At 37.2% G+C, this 18,611-nt stretch overlaps 11 protein-coding genes and 1 non-coding gene across 12 annotated transcripts; 6 read left to right on the top strand and 6 right to left on the bottom strand.

Moving 5' to 3' along the window:
- Positions 1-66: 66 nt before the first annotated feature.
- C5L36_0B11020 (uncharacterized protein) lies at positions 67-1,290 on the bottom strand (the record flags this gene model as incomplete). The annotated part of the gene is made up of 1 exon (XM_029465484.1): positions 67-1,290. One exon carries the CDS (start codon positions 1,288-1,290, stop codon positions 67-69), a length of 1,224 nt encoding a protein of 407 aa, XP_029321343.1.
- A 413-nt stretch (positions 1,291-1,703) lies between these two features.
- On the top strand, positions 1,704-1,775 carry C5L36_0Btrna7G. The gene has a single exon. It is a non-coding gene; the product is annotated as a tRNA-Gly (tRNA).
- A 257-nt stretch (positions 1,776-2,032) lies between these two features.
- Positions 2,033-5,107, top strand: C5L36_0B11010 (uncharacterized protein; the record flags this gene model as incomplete). The annotated part of the gene is made up of 1 exon (XM_029465483.1): positions 2,033-5,107. The coding sequence occupies one exon, from the start codon at positions 2,033-2,035 to the stop codon at positions 5,105-5,107; it is 3,075 nt and encodes a 1,024-aa protein (XP_029321342.1).
- A 214-nt stretch (positions 5,108-5,321) lies between these two features.
- Positions 5,322-6,119, bottom strand: C5L36_0B11000 (uncharacterized protein; the record flags this gene model as incomplete). Its single annotated transcript, XM_029465482.1, has 1 exon — positions 5,322-6,119. The coding sequence occupies one exon, from the start codon at positions 6,117-6,119 to the stop codon at positions 5,322-5,324; it is 798 nt and encodes a 265-aa protein (XP_029321341.1).
- A 1,350-nt stretch (positions 6,120-7,469) lies between these two features.
- C5L36_0B10990 (uncharacterized protein) lies at positions 7,470-8,222 on the top strand (the record flags this gene model as incomplete). Its single annotated transcript, XM_029465481.1, has 1 exon — positions 7,470-8,222. The coding sequence occupies one exon, from the start codon at positions 7,470-7,472 to the stop codon at positions 8,220-8,222; it is 753 nt and encodes a 250-aa protein (XP_029321340.1).
- Positions 8,223-8,406: 184 nt separating this feature from the next.
- C5L36_0B10980 (uncharacterized protein) lies at positions 8,407-8,964 on the bottom strand (the record flags this gene model as incomplete). Its single annotated transcript, XM_029465480.1, has 1 exon — positions 8,407-8,964. One exon carries the CDS (start codon positions 8,962-8,964, stop codon positions 8,407-8,409), a length of 558 nt encoding a protein of 185 aa, XP_029321339.1.
- Positions 8,965-9,290: 326 nt separating this feature from the next.
- Positions 9,291-10,316, top strand: C5L36_0B10970 (uncharacterized protein; the record flags this gene model as incomplete). The annotated part of the gene is made up of 1 exon (XM_029465479.1): positions 9,291-10,316. The coding sequence occupies one exon, from the start codon at positions 9,291-9,293 to the stop codon at positions 10,314-10,316; it is 1,026 nt and encodes a 341-aa protein (XP_029321338.1).
- Positions 10,317-10,437: 121 nt separating this feature from the next.
- On the bottom strand, positions 10,438-11,451 carry C5L36_0B10960 (uncharacterized protein; the record flags this gene model as incomplete). The annotated part of the gene is made up of 1 exon (XM_029465478.1): positions 10,438-11,451. The coding sequence occupies one exon, from the start codon at positions 11,449-11,451 to the stop codon at positions 10,438-10,440; it is 1,014 nt and encodes a 337-aa protein (XP_029321337.1).
- A 127-nt stretch (positions 11,452-11,578) lies between these two features.
- C5L36_0B10950 (uncharacterized protein) lies at positions 11,579-12,655 on the top strand (the record flags this gene model as incomplete). The annotated part of the gene is made up of 1 exon (XM_029465477.1): positions 11,579-12,655. The coding sequence occupies one exon, from the start codon at positions 11,579-11,581 to the stop codon at positions 12,653-12,655; it is 1,077 nt and encodes a 358-aa protein (XP_029321336.1).
- A 70-nt stretch (positions 12,656-12,725) lies between these two features.
- On the bottom strand, positions 12,726-15,197 carry C5L36_0B10940 (uncharacterized protein; the record flags this gene model as incomplete). Its single annotated transcript, XM_029465476.1, has 1 exon — positions 12,726-15,197. One exon carries the CDS (start codon positions 15,195-15,197, stop codon positions 12,726-12,728), a length of 2,472 nt encoding a protein of 823 aa, XP_029321335.1.
- A 320-nt stretch (positions 15,198-15,517) lies between these two features.
- On the bottom strand, positions 15,518-17,125 carry C5L36_0B10930 (uncharacterized protein; the record flags this gene model as incomplete). The annotated part of the gene is made up of 1 exon (XM_029465475.1): positions 15,518-17,125. One exon carries the CDS (start codon positions 17,123-17,125, stop codon positions 15,518-15,520), a length of 1,608 nt encoding a protein of 535 aa, XP_029321334.1.
- Positions 17,126-17,874: 749 nt separating this feature from the next.
- On the top strand, positions 17,875-18,360 carry C5L36_0B10920 (uncharacterized protein; the record flags this gene model as incomplete). The annotated part of the gene is made up of 1 exon (XM_029465474.1): positions 17,875-18,360. One exon carries the CDS (start codon positions 17,875-17,877, stop codon positions 18,358-18,360), a length of 486 nt encoding a protein of 161 aa, XP_029321333.1.
- Between the last annotated feature and the right edge of the window lie 251 nt (positions 18,361-18,611).

The following is an 18,611-nucleotide window of genomic DNA, read 5'->3' as shown; positions in this document are numbered from 1 at the left end:
TTAAATAAAGTTGGATATCATACAAAAAATAACAGTTTTTTTTTTCATTATTAGTTCAAGCTGAAGTTAGAATAACAAAGAGCTCCTTTCTCTCTCTATTCTAATCCTAACAGCCATTTTACTTTGCTCATAAAACACCTCCTTTTCTTCATGAGTAAAAAGTTTTGTGAAATTAATGCTACTTGTGCTGCTTGAAGCTTGAGAGTCTGCAGTGTCAGAATAGTATAAGTTGTCAGTTGAATTGTTCACGCATGAATCATTTATATCCATGATTGTAATGGCATCATTGTTTCCTCCTTTTATCGGCGACGATCCTGGAATGAGATGCAACCGGGATCTTTCCGATGTAAGGCTCTTATAGGATTGGATGTTTTTTTCATGGGTAAACCTATGCAAATTATTCTTTCGTTCTCTCTCCTTAGACTTTAGAGTGGCTTTGAATAGCCTATGTATTTGCACATGTAATGCCAACCTTTGAACATAAAGTCTTATTATGTTCGATCTATCATCTCTACTAAACTCAAAATTTTCCTCATTATCAGGATTCGAAATTTTTCTTTGTTTTGAAATTATCTTCAGTAATAGTTCAACCCTCTTGCTCCTACTAACTTTATGTTCGCTGTAAATACCAGACTGCCGAACTAGCACCTCAATGTATCTATCCACTGGATCATTAGGCTTCAATACCAAAAACCTGTAGGAAGATGGATACAAAGTTGGTACATCGCTTATATCATTTGGATAATCAGATATTATCAGTAAAGATCTAAACTTGTTTTTGACGTAATCAAATAGGACTCTGTACGGATCATTCAATAACTGGGATTTGAAATGATGTACATTGTAGATGGTATCAAGCTTGTCATTCAAAATGACTTTTTCGGTAGATTTTTTCATATGATTGGGTTGCATATCATAGGTTGGATAAAAATAATCAAAATCCATTTGGTCGTTCATATCATTGTATTTTAGAAAAGGTTGTAATCGAGAAATCTTGAATCTATGATAAACATAAAACATAGACTTAATTTGTAATGCTATTGAATCCTCATTTTCACCTTGAAAATAATAAGGTATGTTTACAGACTTTAGAGTTGGCTTGTCAAACTTAAAGTTAGGTTGTGAACTTACAGCAGAATTGCCACTATTACCAATGTTGTTGTTGTTTTTGCTGTTATTAACTGCCCCGATATTTATATCATTCCCTTTTGAGTGATCATTACCTCTTGATGAAGGGAACGAAATCATTGTAAAGGGTGACAATAAATACCAAATAAAGTCAAACATCATGTTCGATGATACTGACAGTAAGTAGATATTATTCTGTGTCCCGTGAAATTACAATAAGTAAAATTGTTAAGGCTCCACTGTTGGACTGTTGTACTCTATTTCCATACAAAATTAAACGATTCTTTGTGTTCGCTATGTAAACAACCACTGAACAATTTTGTAGGCTCAGCAAATTATACTTCATAATTCCTTGGTGCACGGGTGGTTTGTCTTATTTCTGTGAGTTTTTCTTTAATACTTTTGTCTTTTTGTTTTATTGGTCCTTATAATACTGTTTGCTAAAAAAATGTGATGACAAGGGGCCAAATTGATAACGTATCTTAACATCCATACACATTTTAAAAAATGATAATAATAGGAAACACGAAACCTTACCGGTGTGAATTAGCCAAAAAAAACAGACAATGTGATTTGGGAGGTTAGTGTAGTGGTTAGCATGCCACCCTTCCAAGGTGGCGACATGGGTTCGAATCCCGTACCTCTCAAAAACCCAGATCACATATTTTTTGATTGTTTTTTTCTAAATTTGAAAAGTTCCATTCCTTTTTGCCACCCTAGATAATCTTATCTTTCAATACTGAACAAGTTATAGGTTATACACTTTTAGCTCTCAAACGTCATCACCTACTAATTATAATTGCAATTAGCAACACCAATACTATAAGTAGCTTCTCTTTGGTTATAAAGATTCTGGAGAAGGGAAGCATCACGAATCTGACACTTATTTATATACTTGTGATCAATGAGTGAACAAAAGAACCAACATAAAGTCAAAAAGACTCGAAATAGGGTACCTACTTCATGCGAATATTGCAGGAAACGAAAATTAAAATGTGACCGTCAAAAACCCTGCTCTAATTGCGAGAAGGCTAAGCATCCTCAGTTGTGTATATATGCATCTTCGCCAAAAGATGCTCCAAAGAGAACGCCAAGGGTAAACTTGAACAATGAAATCATCAAATTGAAGCTACATATCAATAAGCTAGAAAAGATATTACAAATAAACAACATTGACATTTCAAGTTATTACCATATGATGCCGCAATTAGATCGAAATGATCTCGTCAAAGACAATGATGAGGACCAGATTATTTCGTTGACAGAGAAATTTGATACCATGATGATCAAAGAGAATAAGATCTTACATTCAGGAACAACATCATATATTACGTTTATGAGCAGAGATAAGCAGCTAAATCAACTAATGGAATATCAGAGAAAAAAACACTTGGCAGTTTACGAACAATATCAAAATTTGCTGAAAACTAAGGCTTCAGAGCATGGTGCTGACTTTGCTGGCAATCATTTACGAACCATACTTAATAATCAGCTATCAGCAAATGAAGTTTGCCAGTTGGAGGATAGCAATATACCCATTAAAAATAAAGTACTGACAAATTCTGAAACTAAACTTTTGCTTGGTATCATTGAAACGATAAATGATAAATTACCCCCATTGTATGTGGTTAATATTCTCGTTGATCAGTTTTTCAAATATGTTTATCCGTTAATACCCCTGATTAATGAAGAAATTTTTCGAGAAGAACTTAGTTACGTTTTGATTTCAACTCCCAATGGTGGTTGTAAACTTGGAATCACACATTTCCAGAATGCTTCTATTATCAGTTTACTTTTGGTTATATTGAGGTATGCTTACTTGTCAGTTAATGTTAAAGATTACGGGGAGGACAATAAGTCTATCGGTAGCGATTTTCTCATTGCAATGATAAAAAGTGGAATCAGAATCGACTCGGACTTTATCCTTCTTGCAAGAAGCTTGTTAATGGCTATCCCAGGTGAAGATAGTATTTTCAAAAAAATTACTCTAAGAAACGTTCAGGTGTTGACTTTCTTGAGATTATATCATGTTTATGCTCCTGAAATGCATGAAGAAAATAGAGAACAATCATTAACACTTGCACTAATTATCCAAATGTGCAGATCTTTTGGTATTAATAGAGATCCTTCTAATTTCCCACAAGTTTTCTGTGATCCACGGGAAAATACAGTATGGAGGAGAATTTTTTACAAGTTGCTTTCACTTGATGTCAATAATGCATTTGAATGTGGCTGTCCCCTAATAATATCAGATTATGAATATGATATAAAGTTACCAACATTATCGCACGATAACAGTAGACTTTTGATGGACTTCAAGAAGGGAATAAAGGTTTCACAATCAGGCGAAGAGATAAAACGTTTAGTCGTTGAAGATGCTATTAATAAAGACATCGCATTAGAGTACCAAGCCATCAAATTAGTTAGAGAGGCATTGAACCAGTTTCAGAATTTTAGCGGTTCGACAACTAAAACGAAATTAATTGAATCAGTTAGAAAAATTCAAGATTTTATTGATCACAGAATTCCAAGCTTCTGGGAATACTTGTATGATTCTACCAGTGCCAATGATTTGGAAAGCCTATACGGTGTTCCAAAAATTAGAAAGTTTGAAATTAGATTAATGTTACAAACTTACGTAAGTGGATTTTATTATTTGATTTATTTGAATGATCAAGATGAAAAGGTTGAAAATAAAGATAATTCTGAACATGCAAATGGAGGTTCTAACGATTTCCACAGTACACAGGAAACATTGAAGCGCAAAAGTCTGAAATACTCAAGCTGTAACGTGAGAGCAATTGAAACATGTTTAACAATATTGAAAATCAACCATGATTATACCAAGTATATGACCCAGTCTGTTACTCTGGATGGCGATTCCAAACAATATAAGGCATTGAAAGCATTTTCAGCTAAATGTGATTATTTTGTGCTAAGCAGAATCCAATGTTCATTCTTTCGTGCATTTTTTTTCTTGTGTTCTATTTTTTTAAGAGACTTCGCAGAAAATAACAACTCTGTTGCAACGATGATGACAAATTTTAGCAATACAATTGATGCAACAGTTGCACTCAAATGGTTCAACATGGAATACGAATTCAAAGATAAAAAGCCAGAAAATGAATTTTGCTTTTTATTATTTCAAAGAGTCAAAAGCTTGTTTTTTTTCAATCACTCTTTAAGGTCAGAATGCTATTCATCTTGGAGAATTTCAATGGTTATTAAGATGTTCATCAATTTTTTCAAAGAGAAAAGCATAGAAGAATGTTCAGTGTATTTAAATCCGCAACTGGTTTCTCCTGAAGAAGAAGTTACGCCGGAGCTAGTATCTAACGGATCAACAGCAGATTCAAACTATCTCAGCCGCACCGATAATTATACTAGTAGCAGTACGGATAGAAGCTACGAATCACGACCAGGGAAAACATACGCTGTGAACAATTTTTCAATCGATGATTATATGGATAATTTCATGGATACCGTTGTACCAGATAATATTCAAATGGATATCAACAATAAAGATGTTGATTTGGATGACTTAATATCTGATAATTTTAATGATGTGCTTAACGAGATGATGGATGATAGTGAGAAGATGAAATGTGCTGCTGTTTCTCAAGGTCTGTTTAATTATGATGTGGGGAATAATTTCAACTATGTAAAATTCAACATTAGCGATGAAAAGAGACGATTCGAGAGAGCCATGAATGACATAGTACCCAGTGGCACGATTGAGACGTCCCCAGTGAATGATACGTCAATTTCTAAAGCTACTGATCAAATGGGCACGTCTTCATTTAGTACTGAAGGGTTTACTATCCCTTCCATAACACCTGTTAATTCAGTTCCAACTCCTGCATTCAATATGTATTCAGATGAAATGAATTTCCCCTCTAATCTTGAAGATCTGAATTTGTTCAATAGTAATGGGTCGAAACAGAGAGACGATAGCAAAGATCCAACACTTTTCAATTAAAATACCTTGTCCTATACCGCTTTTATATATCATGCCATGTACTTAGACATACTTGTTCTAGATATTCACAAGTATTAAGAACGCAAATTTAATTTTATCGCATTAAATAGTAATAAATTTATAGCTCAAGGTAGATAAGTATAGACAAATAAAAATGGAAAAAAAGCATGTTAAAAAGTTCGGTAATGAGAGATAAGAGGAAAACAAAGTGGTTTCAAACTTTGGAATCTAGCAACTTCTTTAAATGTTCTAGTTGAGCCTTCAAAGACTCATTTTCCTTGATTAGACCTTCACATTTGTTCTCCAACTGGGACATTCTCTCCATCTTTCTTGCTCTACTTCTTCTAGCAGCTTCGGTATTTCTAGCTCTCTTTAAGGAGGCGCTATCTTCACCCTTTGGAACAACAGGAGGCAAAGGACTAGATCTTTGCTTTCTAGTATAAGGAGTGCATCCTAGTTTATCCTTAGTTTGAGATGCAGTTTGCTGACGCTTGTTATCAGAAGAGCCTGAGTCCAAGTCCGCAGTGGAGTAGGATCTCTTGGATGGGCCTGGCGATTCCATAATAATAGAAGGTGACGTTGTGGTAACCATCAATGGGCCAGACGATTTACTTCTTGTTTCCAAATCAGCATCGAAGTCAAGAGCTTTGAAAATGTCATCATCATCAAGACTCTTGCAAGGAACGCCATCATTCAAACCAAACAGGCCGTTAAGGTCTGAATCGTAAGACTCAGACGAGTCCGATGATAGGGGCGACTCGTTATTCTTGAAAACAGAATCGAAAACATCACCATTGACAACAAAGGGAGTCAGCTGTTCGTCGACAATAGGGGAAACTGGAGAAGAAGCTCCATCATCTTTCATCAAATTCAAATCCAAAGTTTCTAATAACAAGTCGGAATTCTCGAGCCTTGGGGCCTCTTGGAGAATATACTCGTCATTAGAAGAAGGCAAGACATCCAAAGGAGATGCCAAGGAGTTGGTAGCATATAAATTTTCACCGAGTAACATTTCAGACAATTTGGTTAATTTATTAGTTGCAGTGACTGTTGTAATAATTTCTAATGAGATTGTAATAAAGGGTGGATAATAGTGATAGTAGAGATAGACTTTAATATGTGACAATTAATTTTTTTTTTCTTGAATTAATGAGTTAAAGGAGGGGGGGGTAAAAGTGGAACGCCATAATGGTCGGTTTCTTAATAGTATTTAATTTACGGGGACATATTGAAGGACTTTTTTTAATAAGGGGTTGATAAAAAATAGACTTTTAAAGTGAGTATTTTTTCTAATTCGATAGTGAACAAATGTTTAGAAAAAAATCGTGGGTAGGAACAAACGATAACTTAATTTATAATATTTTATGAATATAATTCTTGATCAAACAAATGATTTAAGCAGACATTTCTGGAGTATATGATATTTCTCTTGGTTCCAAAAACGTAGTATTAGTGTAAATGATTTGTTTGTAGAAGCAGTTGCTGTAAGTGTTTGTTATTAAAAGTCCTGTTATTTAATAAAAGATGAAACAAAAAAAATTCAAAGGAAATAAAAGTAGATACTATTAAACTTCCCACTAGTGAAACCGTTGACAGTGTTGAGTTCCTTTGACGGCACAACGTCTCCTTTAAATAAACACCCGCGAAACGCAAATGACTCAGAGTTCGTCACACCTTTTCTTAAAACTTCCTCATTTCTGAGAGGGGGAGGGGAACGCGGCAATTGCTACTGTGTATTGTTAAAACTCGGTGCGATTTCTCATTGGCGCGGCGAGTTAGGGTTCTCCTATGATAAAAGCAAAAAGATCCGATAAAGCCAGCAAGCGCGGTTGCCTATTTGGGCAGGCGGGTCTAGACCGGTGCGCGCACCCGCCGGTGCCGGATTCTGCTGCCGGTGCCGGAGGAGAGCACGTGCAAAGAGACAACATAGATGGCGTTGTGAGGCGACGTTTGTCAGTGTTGTGTGCGATGGATTGAGGAATTTGGAAAAAAAAATGTTTTTTTTTCTTTTTTTTCTACTTTTTTTTACTTTTTTTTTTTACTTTTTTTTACTTTTTTTTATTTTTTTCTTTTCTCTTTTTTTTTTACTTTTTTTTTTTTCTTTTTTTTTTTATTTTTATTTTTTTTACTTCTCAGTGTTTAATTTCAAAAGAAAATGAAAAAAAAAATTCCAGCATGAATTTTCCATAGACTGAGGCAAAAAAAAAAAAAAAGACAGAAAATTTCAAAAATAACGTATTGAATCAAGGCAAGGTAGAGTTTGAATTTGCTTTTTTTTTTTATTACTTTTTGTTCGGATTAGATTAAATAGAAACATTTCCAAGGGAAAAAGTACTTGTTCTGAACCAGTGTGACAGTTGAGATGGCCAACGTGCAACCGAAGAAGACGCTCAGCATGTCTGTGAAGACGAGCAAGAAGAAGGAGCAAGTGTCTAAGAAAAGACCCAGAGAAGAACCCGAGTCAGAGCCAGAATCAGAAGTAGAATCGGAAGTAGAAGTAGAAGGCGAAGAAAGAACAAAAGGATCAGGAAAAGAAGATTCAGAAGGATCAGCAGAATCAGAAGATGACAGTATTGGCAGTAGTAGTGAAGAAGAGAAGAACGAAGCACAAGAGGCAGAAGGAGACACTTCAGACGACGAATTGCTCAATGTTCACAAGAGGAGCAAGAAGTCTAAAACCGAGGAAACGGACAATTTTGCAAACGCCATGAACGCCCTCTTGGATACTCGTTTGAAGGCGTATGATCGTAAAGACCCAATCTTGGTGCGTTCCAAGAAGGAATTGAAGAAGTTCGACGACGAAAAATTGGAGCAAAAGGCAAAGAGGCTTCTCCTCAATGAAAAGAAGAAAAAACTGACTGCCAATAGAAACAAGGAACTATTACCTACTGATGATAGGACTGCAAGACAGGTTTTGGATCATGAAAAGAAACTCAAGAAAACTGCCCAGAGAGGTGTAATCAAGTTGTTCAATGCTATATTGATGACCCAGTCGAGCACAGAGAATGATATCAATAGGGAGAAAGGTATCTTGGGACAGTCCAAGAAGAAGGAGCTGGTGAACGAAATCAGTAAGGAGAAGTTCCTCGATTTAGTCCAAAAGGCCGGTAAATAGCCGCCTCCCCTTCATTACTTTAATTAAGAAACCGTTTGTAGTATATTTATAAATAGCTAATGTGATTAACAACTTTGTCAACTTTCAGCTTTCCATTTTTACATGGAATCTACACAGTGTTTCCCCTATATACACGAATACTTTGGCAAGTCATTTGGTTAATAGCATAAACCAAATTTGCCGTTCAAAGTTTGTTAATAACGTCACTGACTGCACCCCGTGAAGCTCTCCATTCCTTGTTGATTTTCCCCCATGGAATTTTGGAAAACACTTGGCGTTTATCAGTAATATTCTCAGATGCCATTAGAGCTTGAACCTTGGCTTTGATTTCTTCCTCAGTAGCAACAGGAAGATCAAGTAGATATTTGGAAATAATTGCAGCTTCATCCAATTCCTTCTGTGCCAATTCTTTGAACCTCTCTGGTTGATCTGGCTTAAGGTACTCATTGGCAGTCTCCTTTCTTTGTTTGACAAGCTTGTTCAAGTGATCGTATATCTTGAATTCGTCAACAACTGAGCCATGATTCTCAATTTCTAAATTCTTCATCTCACTCATGATACCCCTCACTGTGGTTTTTTTGATTGGTGGCGCCTTGGATCGAATACATGTCTTTAAGTCGTCCCGTAGCTTAACCAGAAATCCGTCGTATAAGGCACCTGCACTGGAAACGGTGGATGAGTTGAACCTGATACCAACTGTTGCGGCTCTAAGGAAAATATTTGATCTGAGAATGGGAAACATACTAGCTAATCAAAGGTATAATTTCTAGGTGCTATGTGTGTATATCAATAAAGGAGAAAAAACGTGCCACTTGTAAACATCACATCAGATATGCGTCAGCGTGATTCTTTTTTCTCCTTTGGTCTCCTCAGTTTTTCGGTGTTGTTAGGGAAAGAAAAAAAGCATCTGAGAGAAGGAGGAAATGTGGGAATGTGAGAAACACTTTTTTCAATGCGGTACCTTACCCTGGATGTGAAAAGATTGATTCCAAGTTGTCAATTGCAGAGAATCTGTGGAATTATTGCGATACGTTGCTATCGTGCTGCTTAGTATCCATTATATCGAGCATGTCGGTCTTTAAGTTTAATCGGCATTCTCAGGGGAAGCCCGAGAATTTGGGTGAAACCTCTCTATCGCCACTTTTGCCTCAAGGAGGTTATGATTTTAGATATGATTATGACGAATTCAACAAGAACTACGATTTTGAGAAGACGGAGTCAGCTATGCGGAAAGCCAAACGAAAAGATATGGGTTATACATGGACAGATAAATCGCATTGGATTACAAAGCTGTTATTGTATTTCAGAATAATCAGGTTCAAAAGAGTGCGCAGGACCAGAATAAGGAAAGAGAAGAGGACCAGACCTAGACAAAAACCACGTAAAGAGTACACCTTAAGTGATCGGTTAAAATTAAGGAGAAGACAAGAGAGACAACACCTTGAAAGGCTTGATCCAAACTCAGTGCAATATAAAATACTTACACAAGATAGATCGAAGCTACGACGTATAACACGAACTGAGTTGTCGAAACACATGATACCATCTTCAAGTCAGGTTAATATTGACAGTTTGAGAGAGACGAAGAATTCCCAAGGTGTTTGGATGCTGATACATGGTTTGGTTTTCGATATTTCAAATATTTTGGAAGATCATCCCGGTGGTGTTGAATGTCTACTTGATTGTGTGGGTGTTGATGCAACAAGGGTATTTGATGACGTTGGTCATTCCGACATTGCTTGGGAAATGTTGGAAAATTCGTGCGTGGGGGTAATTGAAGACCTCTTCAGTGGTGACGATGGTAAAGATGAAGGCCATGATGCTGTTGATGATTATGGTAGTAATAGAAACAAACACAGCAGAGATAAAAATAATGATAGAAGAAATAGGGGGGAAACGGTAGGTATAAAGCGAATAGATGATCAGGACTACACTTACGAAACCGATTATGAAAATCATACTTCTAGTAAGGAAAAGTTAATATGGAACAAGAGTGCAATTGAATATATAGCATTTGTTGCAATTGCGCTTCTGAGTTTTGTTTGCTTGATATTCTTACAGTCAAAGAGACTAGATAAACATCAAACTATTTGAATACAAGTCTATGAATAATGATATAAATAATAACTATGAATGTAATGAATATACCGAAGAAAGAAAAAGGAAAAAAAAAAATAAGCTCCTACTATCTAACACTGTATAATAAATAGATCAATCAACCGGAGGTTGGTAGACCAACGTAAACTTTAAAGGAATCATAGAGCAACCATTGACAGCCAGTTAAAGTACCAATCATAAGGATTCTCACCGGCAAACCGTTCCATAACCCGACAAAGCCGATTTGGTTGTAGATTCTCTTAGTTGCCTGGCCAATTGACTCACCTGGCCTAGTATCGTTGTTAATTTTACTCACCAAGACATCTGCAGGATGGGAAGCCGTTGCACAGAAAATACCCGCAATATAACCACCTAGGAAAGAGACACCTGTTTGCTGTAATTTAGTATATTCGTCCTTTGGCTTGGATAATCTAGCATAGATTGCCTCGACGATTTTCTCATAGGTTGTGAACTTGACCATAGTATAAGGGATCTGTCTAAACCATAGAGGCACCAAACCGGAATACAAGTTTTTCGTCAAGTCCACCACTTTCTTAGGAGGGATAGTTGTCTGGTATTTGACCTTCATGGACTCAAAAGGACAAAGGAACAGATCTGCAATAAATTCTGCAGATGCAGAGGCTGCTAGGAACACACACACATTTTCCTTGCCAATCATGTCACTGTAGGTCTTTTTGAAATATTCATAACCACCATATTTGAAGGCACCCTGTAAACCGTAACCAATGAAAGTTGGAGGCAATCCCGTAAACACTTTTGCTAAACCTTCGTTCTTAACAATGGACCTGATACCTGCCCAGTTGGACGTATAGAGGCTAGAATCGACCTGTAATCTACACTTGACCAAGTCTAGAGGTAACACCGAGGAATGGGTGGGAGCACAAGCAATGAACCCACCAATGGCACATGTCTTGTAGTATTCTGGAGAGTAAAGTTCGATTTTGCGATCAGCCATTTTGCAAGAGAAGTATCCAACGGTTTGAAGCAACGCAAGTGGAGAAACATTGCAGCTACAAACGTTTAAAGGGTCAATAATAACCTCAGAAAATGTGCCGACAATGTCCATTATATATCCCCTGGCAAGCAAGGTGAGACAATAAATATCTCTCATCGGAGCCAAACTCCGCGGTCTTTACTCGGTTCTTATCAAAGTAAAAATATACGCCAACAATTGAAGCTTATTCCTTTAGGGGAAACATGCCAGGAGAGACCTGGATAGTGGTAGATAAAGCGGTGCCATGTCTACCTTCCAAATCACAGTCAACTCCAATTTGGTCCCCGTCCTTAGACAGAATGAGAATGGACCATGTTATATTATTGCCCTTGTTAACGCCATCTTACTCCGGGATTCACAGTCACAGTCACAGTCACAGTCTGTGCAAGACTTTGTGGCAAAATTGACGGAGTTAGAGAAGTCTCAAAAGAAGGTCCCCATTGACGAGATATATGCCTTTCTTGTCGATTCTCTACTTGGAATGGAGTCCCTAGACCCAACAGAGATTATGAACACGCTCCCCGTCTTGGAAAGTGGGTTGTTGATCAACCCGGCGTTTGACGACCCCGTGGTTACTGATTTTGGACTCTACTCTGAAGCGATTTCTGCAATCCTGAGCCATTTCAAGGTGAAGCTGTACCATGGATTTATAATGCCCTATGACTTACTTGATCGGTTGCATGAAAATGGTATCGAGACTACTTTTGATAGTTGCCAAGATTATCTAGTCTCCCACATAGATCACCCCGATGATGACATGGCTCTACAGATCAGCACTTTTCTGTCTTCCGAACAGACACAGTTGACAGAATCAGGATTGGAGCTTTTGACACAACAGCTATCAGATGACGAAATAGCCATATTTTTTAGAAACGATCACTATAGCACTTGCACTAAACATAATAACCGGATCTACTTACTTGTCACCGACGTTGGTTATATTAACCAGCGTGACATTGTTTGGCAGCCATTGGCTCTAGACAATGACACTGACTTTGTAAACTTTTCCTTTGAACGGTCTAGAATCGTTTCCCCCGAACGAATCAAAGACCCCAAACTACAAGAACAAGAAGAGGCTGATCTTCAACTGGCAAGGCAAATCCAGGTTCAAGAGGATGAACATCTTTCGAAACGTTTACAAAGGGATAAGAACAAGCATCAGCAAAAATCACAAGGGAAAATATCACAAAAAACACCACAAAAACAGGAACTACAGCCACAGCAGCATCAACAAACATATTCTAACAAAGTACAGAAAACGTCAAATGGGAAAGCATGTTCTCTGAAGAAAAGTAAAAAGAAAAGCTGTATTATTGTTTAGTGTTCTTATAAAAATAACATGGTGCTACCTAGATACGTAATATAAAAACTATCAGTTCACAAAAAACGTGCTAAGTGAGCAAGTCATCCCATTCATTTTTTTTTGTGGTGGACCCTATCTCAAAAGCCCCCCATTCATCATCGATGGTGTTATTATCCCCAGCCGGGGGTTGTGCTCCATTCACATGTACATTCACACTACTACGTGTAGGTGCCATTGCAGGCATGACATTAAATGATGTTGACGTCGTGTTCTTTTTTCCATTCTGGGTAGTTGGCTTCATAACGCCGCTCTCTGCAGTTGTCCAATCGATGGTGTTAGAAGCAACAGAATTTATCGTTTGGTTCGTTTGGCCAAATACCAGCCGGGGTGTCGATGCTATTTTTGGGTTTTGATTTCCTAAGACCATTTTCTTTGGTTTCATTGTTGCCATTGTGCTGAATGTGTTGGTACTTGTCCCTGGTTTTGGTGTTGTGTAATCGTTTGTTGCTGCAACTGTCATGTTTGGGCCCTGTACTGGTTTTTGTTCTTTCGCAGCTGGAGAAATTGCGGCTGCTGCTATATTAGAATTAAAGTTCGTGCTTTCAAATGCTGGTGAAGATTCTGGGATACTATTCGACGCTTTTGAATCTAGTTCTTTCTTCATGAATTGCTCAATCTGTGACCATAATTGATAAACATTATTTAAGTCTTGTTTATTAAACATGTACTTGGCAAGTTTCCATATATTGAAACCTAATTCCATTATAACGTCATAGAGGTCAACATCTGTTCCCTTTACATTGAATTTCTTTGTTGATGAACCAGAGAGTTTTTTAAATATACTGTTGTACAATCTGATGATACTCTGAGTAAACTTGGTGTTCGAAAATATAGCCGGTGAAGTGTTGTATATCAGCGGCAATAAAGTCTCAACAATAATATGGTCATCAAGTACTTTGGTATCTAAATCAGATACCATGGTGATAAATGCATTCACAGATAGGCTTTTTACCTTGAGAGATGTCGTGGTAGAATATAACGTACACAATTTAGGCAATATGTTGTTTGTAATAGTGGAGTACTGCTGAAATTGCATGATAGTTTTAATATATGTCAAAGTTAACTCTTGGACAACCATTGAGTTTGTGTCACCAATACACTTTTCAAATAAATCAAGCGAAAATTTTTGAAACATCTCATTGTTTGAATTGCTGCTTGAGTTTGCATTTAACCCAGATTGAATAACTGACAAGTTTTTCAATAGCAGTATCTTGAATCCATCAAATGGAGTCTTTTTCAAAATTGAAAGAATGTAGGGAAACACTTTATCGGTGAATGTTAATTGTGACAAGGATTTAGATATAATAAGTAAATTATCACAAACTTCCACTATCAACTCTTCAATTTCGGTTGGTGGTTTCTCCTTTTTCTTAAATTGCGCAATATCAACAGAACCAATTAAGATAGGTATGAACTTATTAATAATCAAAGTCTTAGGAAACTTCTCTATTTCATTTTTCAAGCCCTTTAAATAATTGATCCGTTCATGTGCTGAAAAAGTGGTGTATCCATCAAGCGTGTTTAAAACTTTGATTAGAGGATTATTGAAAATTTCGGACTCCATTAAGTCGTCTATGTTATACGATTTATGTAGTTGAATAACATCGGTATTCGACTCTTGTGTATTTTGCAAAACCTCGATAAGCCTATGGTAAAAACTTTTTGGGATCTTTTGAAACGAAGCATGATTGTTCGTACTGTTGGCACTTTGAAGCAGTTGGTTCATTTTCGCAACTCCCCTTTCGTAATCCGATATACTGGAGCATTTTTCACACTTGATCAATAAGTTTCCACTTGTGTATAAGTAGTAAACCATACAACAGAGTGAGAATAAATCATCAATATAATCAACTCTGTGTTTCAACATTAGGTTGGGGCTTGAGAATCTAAAATCGATACTTAGAAAAGTTGGCAATCTATTGTCTATTGGGTCTATATATTTTTCAATAGCACCACTCACTATTTTCTCCATAAACGTTAATCCAGAGATTTTCCAGTCATAATTATCAGTTATCAAAATTGAGGAAGGGTTCAGGTTTAGATGAACAGAATTAACAGATTCATGCAAAAATTTCAAACCAGTACAAACTTGTAGTAGACCCTGAGCTATCATTATCTCATCGAGCTCTTCCTTATTGATGTTTTCAACATCGTTAATGACGTTTTCGGTGACAAACAATACTCTAGATTTGTGATCTTCTAATGGCTCAATCACTGTCACAAAATTAGGATGCTTTAACTTCATTTGGTTTCCTATAAATGTTCTCAAGTTTTCAAAGATATCATTCATGATCATGTGTTTGTTACTTTTACTGATGACGCCCTCATTGGTCAAACGTTGTTCAATTTCTTTTTTCTGGAATTGCCAAACAGAATACTGTTTTTTAGTTGTTTTATGTTTGGCTGGATAAACTGACCAACAACTGTTGTTTACAAACAATGGATATGAAGAGATACTATAGTTTCCCTCTATCCCTGATGTCTTGAATACTTTGAACATTGCTATACGTGGTACACTATCCTGGTGGAGAAGCTTACGGTGACGCCAAAGCTTTCCTGCTTAGGAAGGATGCGTTCAATTCTAAATTTTATATATTCTTTAAGAAAAACCTCGAAGTTGAATGAACGGCCCAGGCAGATTGCTTATATAGATAAAATTCCATATTTGCCTAGTGTATTGAGATTTTTTTCAGTATATCTAGCATGCTCTTGATACACATACATACAAACATGCATATATACATGTATGAATACTCTATCTATATAATTGACCTATAACATCGAAGGACGCCTGACCTTAGCTCCATGATGAAAGTGCGCTCAATCCAAGTGTGGATTTTTACTCTCAGCAACCAAGGCTTCCTTCATAATGATAACTTGCTTAGCGATATCATGCAATTTGTTGATGACAATACCATTTCCATCAGTAAAACCGTAAATTGAATACTTGAGCCCTGTTTCCTTACAAAACTCTAAAACGTAGTGCTGAGCTTTGCGGAAATTATGACGAGGTAACCTTGGAAATAAATGATGTATTGCTTGGTAGTGCAAACCGCCATGGAAGAAATCTAACCATTCAGGACAGGAGACATCCATTGTTGTACGCAACTGTCTTGAAACAAAACTTTCACTTTGTCCTAAGTCCGAAGTCGACATTGCAAAATGGCTCAAGGTGATTTGCACGTGGACAATCATCGTGGCAATATGTGAAACCATGATATACTGGAATTTATCCCATTTGGTGGGTAAGCTCCCCACCATTAGATAGAAAAACCAATATATAAAGAAGGAAAGCCCCATGAGTTCAAAATACCGGAACCATGCCGCCTTGCCATGCCTCGGGCCCTGGCCTTTTAAAACATACTCCCAAGACAAACGATAGAGGTTAAACCTACCAAAACATAGGATTGGGTAATATAGGTAATGCTGGTAAGGTAATAAGAATTGGGCAAATTTATCAAACCAAAGGTACTTTTCGTAATATGTTGAGAAAATATTACCAAACAACCTTGAACTAACACAAAAGAAAGGTAGATGTTGAATATCTGGATCATGGATCGGATCGTTAGTAATTAGATGGTGAACGTTGTGACTACGTTTCCACCAACCTAGGGATAGCCCACCTATCCAGTCTGCAATGATTGTGCCGATGATGTTATCAATTTGGAAATTGTGGGTTATACCTATATGGCCTGCATCATGAGCAATAAAGACAAGTTGTTGCCAGAAAAACCCTAGAAGAGCTGCACTTATGAAGTAGTGGCCTGTTTTGAAGAATATCAAAGAATACAGCCCTAGAGTTAAATTAATACAAAATTGCTTGAAATATTCAATGTATGGACAATCATACAAACCATCATTAATGATTTTTTGGTGCATCTCGTTATATTTCACAGACAAGAGACGCTGGGTTTTGTAATCCAGAGGGGGGAGCTCATTCAAGTCATTCTTCACCAAGTTATTATCATAATTATTGATTACAACTCTTGGATCTCTGATTGGATTAGAGTTTTTATTTTCAACGGGGTAATATTCATCCATGCCTTGTAAGAGAACCACATTTTGAGGAATCTTGGATCTAATAGTAACTTCTGTTTGGCCACATAGTTTTTTCTCTGAAATCTCACCATTAAGAAACCTATATTTACCGCCTTGGATGGGAGGTAGCATGTTGATCCAGGGGGAATCCAACTTACCGATTTTATAACGTTTGAAAATGGAAATTGTTTCATCGCAATGGTACGAGTTCATTTCATCCGTGGCATCACGCCCAATCAAATGGTGGATGGCCTTATCACCTCCAGGATGGTATTTCATCCATGAATCAAGCTTTAAAACACAGTCTCCGTAAACGACAATGGCATGTCCATTAGCAATCAGATCCTCAACCTCTCTAGGCTGGAGTATCTTCTCCTTCTCCAAAGTCATTGTGTGGTCCAGGTGAATAGCTGCAACAACAGAGAAAATCAGTAACTAGAAAATGAGGGTGGATTTTAGAATACCAGAGAGGGTGTATACGGTTGTGGATATTTCACATAACATGATTATTTGTTTTATCCGGCAAGATTTTACACTTTTTTACCATATCTGATTTTACCGTTTTTTTTTTTCTGGCATTATTTCTGGCATTATTTTTGGCATTGTTTCCCAGAAAATTTCCTCATTGGGAACGGAAAAAACCCGGTTCTCAATTAAAGGCATTCCCTTTCATACGATGTATGGCTCATTTACACAAAGGGGCTTTTCACCACCTAATAAACACCAAAACATATCTCTATAATTGTTTAATGATTCACATATACAGACAAATACATATATACATCCATGAATAATCAAGTACAAACACATTATGCACGCAAGTTGCACCCAAGGAGAACCACCTGGCTGTGAGCGTACCAGTTCTTTTCTCTTCCCCCCCCCCCCTTAGAATAGATTATGCGCGCACATGTTTTTTCTTTTTTTTTTTTTTTTTTTCTTTGCTGGTACAAGTGTGATGTGGGGCCTCAATTGCTACCCGCGCCTTTGCAAATTTCAAGGTTACCAGAGCCGCCAACTTGAAAAGCAATTTATGACACCATGAGGTCAACACCAGTAGAAAGAGAGTGACGTCTCTAGTTCCTATACTTTTTACTAGTAGTGGGAGAAAGTAATCATATAGAGATAGATACAGCAGAGACATGGCAGTCATTAAGAGATATCCAAAGGGGAAGCAACGGATGTTTACGAACGACCTCAAGTCGCTACTTTACGCGTACGGCGACTCGGCATCTCCAAACATTGAGACCATCCATATGCTGGAAGATTGTGTTACCAGTTACCTCATTGATGTGATTACAGAGGCCAATTCCGTGAGGAAGTTACAGAAACGGTCCAAGTTTGCCGAAAGCGACCTCAAGTTTGCCCTTCGAGGTGAACCCGTCAAGCTAGGTAGAATGGAGGATTTGTCTGTCCTTTCAAAGGAAATCACGCGTGCCAATCGTATGTTTGACGTTAGTGAGAAGGCTCATGCTCAAAACGGTAGTGCCATTGGTGGCGGAAGTGGTGACGGTGTCCATAATGGCAAGTCCAGTATTACAAAGAACACCAAGTTTGGGAAAACTGGCAAAACGAGTAAAATGAGTAAAACAAGTAAAGTAAATAAAAAGGGCAATATTAAGCGTTGATATTTGCTAGAAATGGAAAGAGGATTTTGTAAAAGAGGCTCAGTGGAGTTGCGATGAAGTTTTAAGAGTTGTAAGTTAAAACACCAAAACGGAGATGGACTAGAGAAGATATAGAAGGATGGGATAATGTGAGAATTGGAGAAGAAGTAATTGAAGGTGTACAACAATTAAGTGATTACAAACGGCACCTTTTAGCGAATGGGCGCAAATGAAAAATTTTCATTTTGTGAAATCAGCTAGCTGCAGGAGGA

This window comes from Pichia kudriavzevii, chromosome 2, assembly GCF_003054445.1.
Source record: "Pichia kudriavzevii chromosome 2, complete sequence".
Taxonomy (NCBI): domain Eukaryota; kingdom Fungi; phylum Ascomycota; class Pichiomycetes; order Pichiales; family Pichiaceae; genus Pichia; species Pichia kudriavzevii.
Note: the sequence above shows the minus strand (reverse complement) of the source record. Positions and strands in the feature narration are given on the sequence as shown.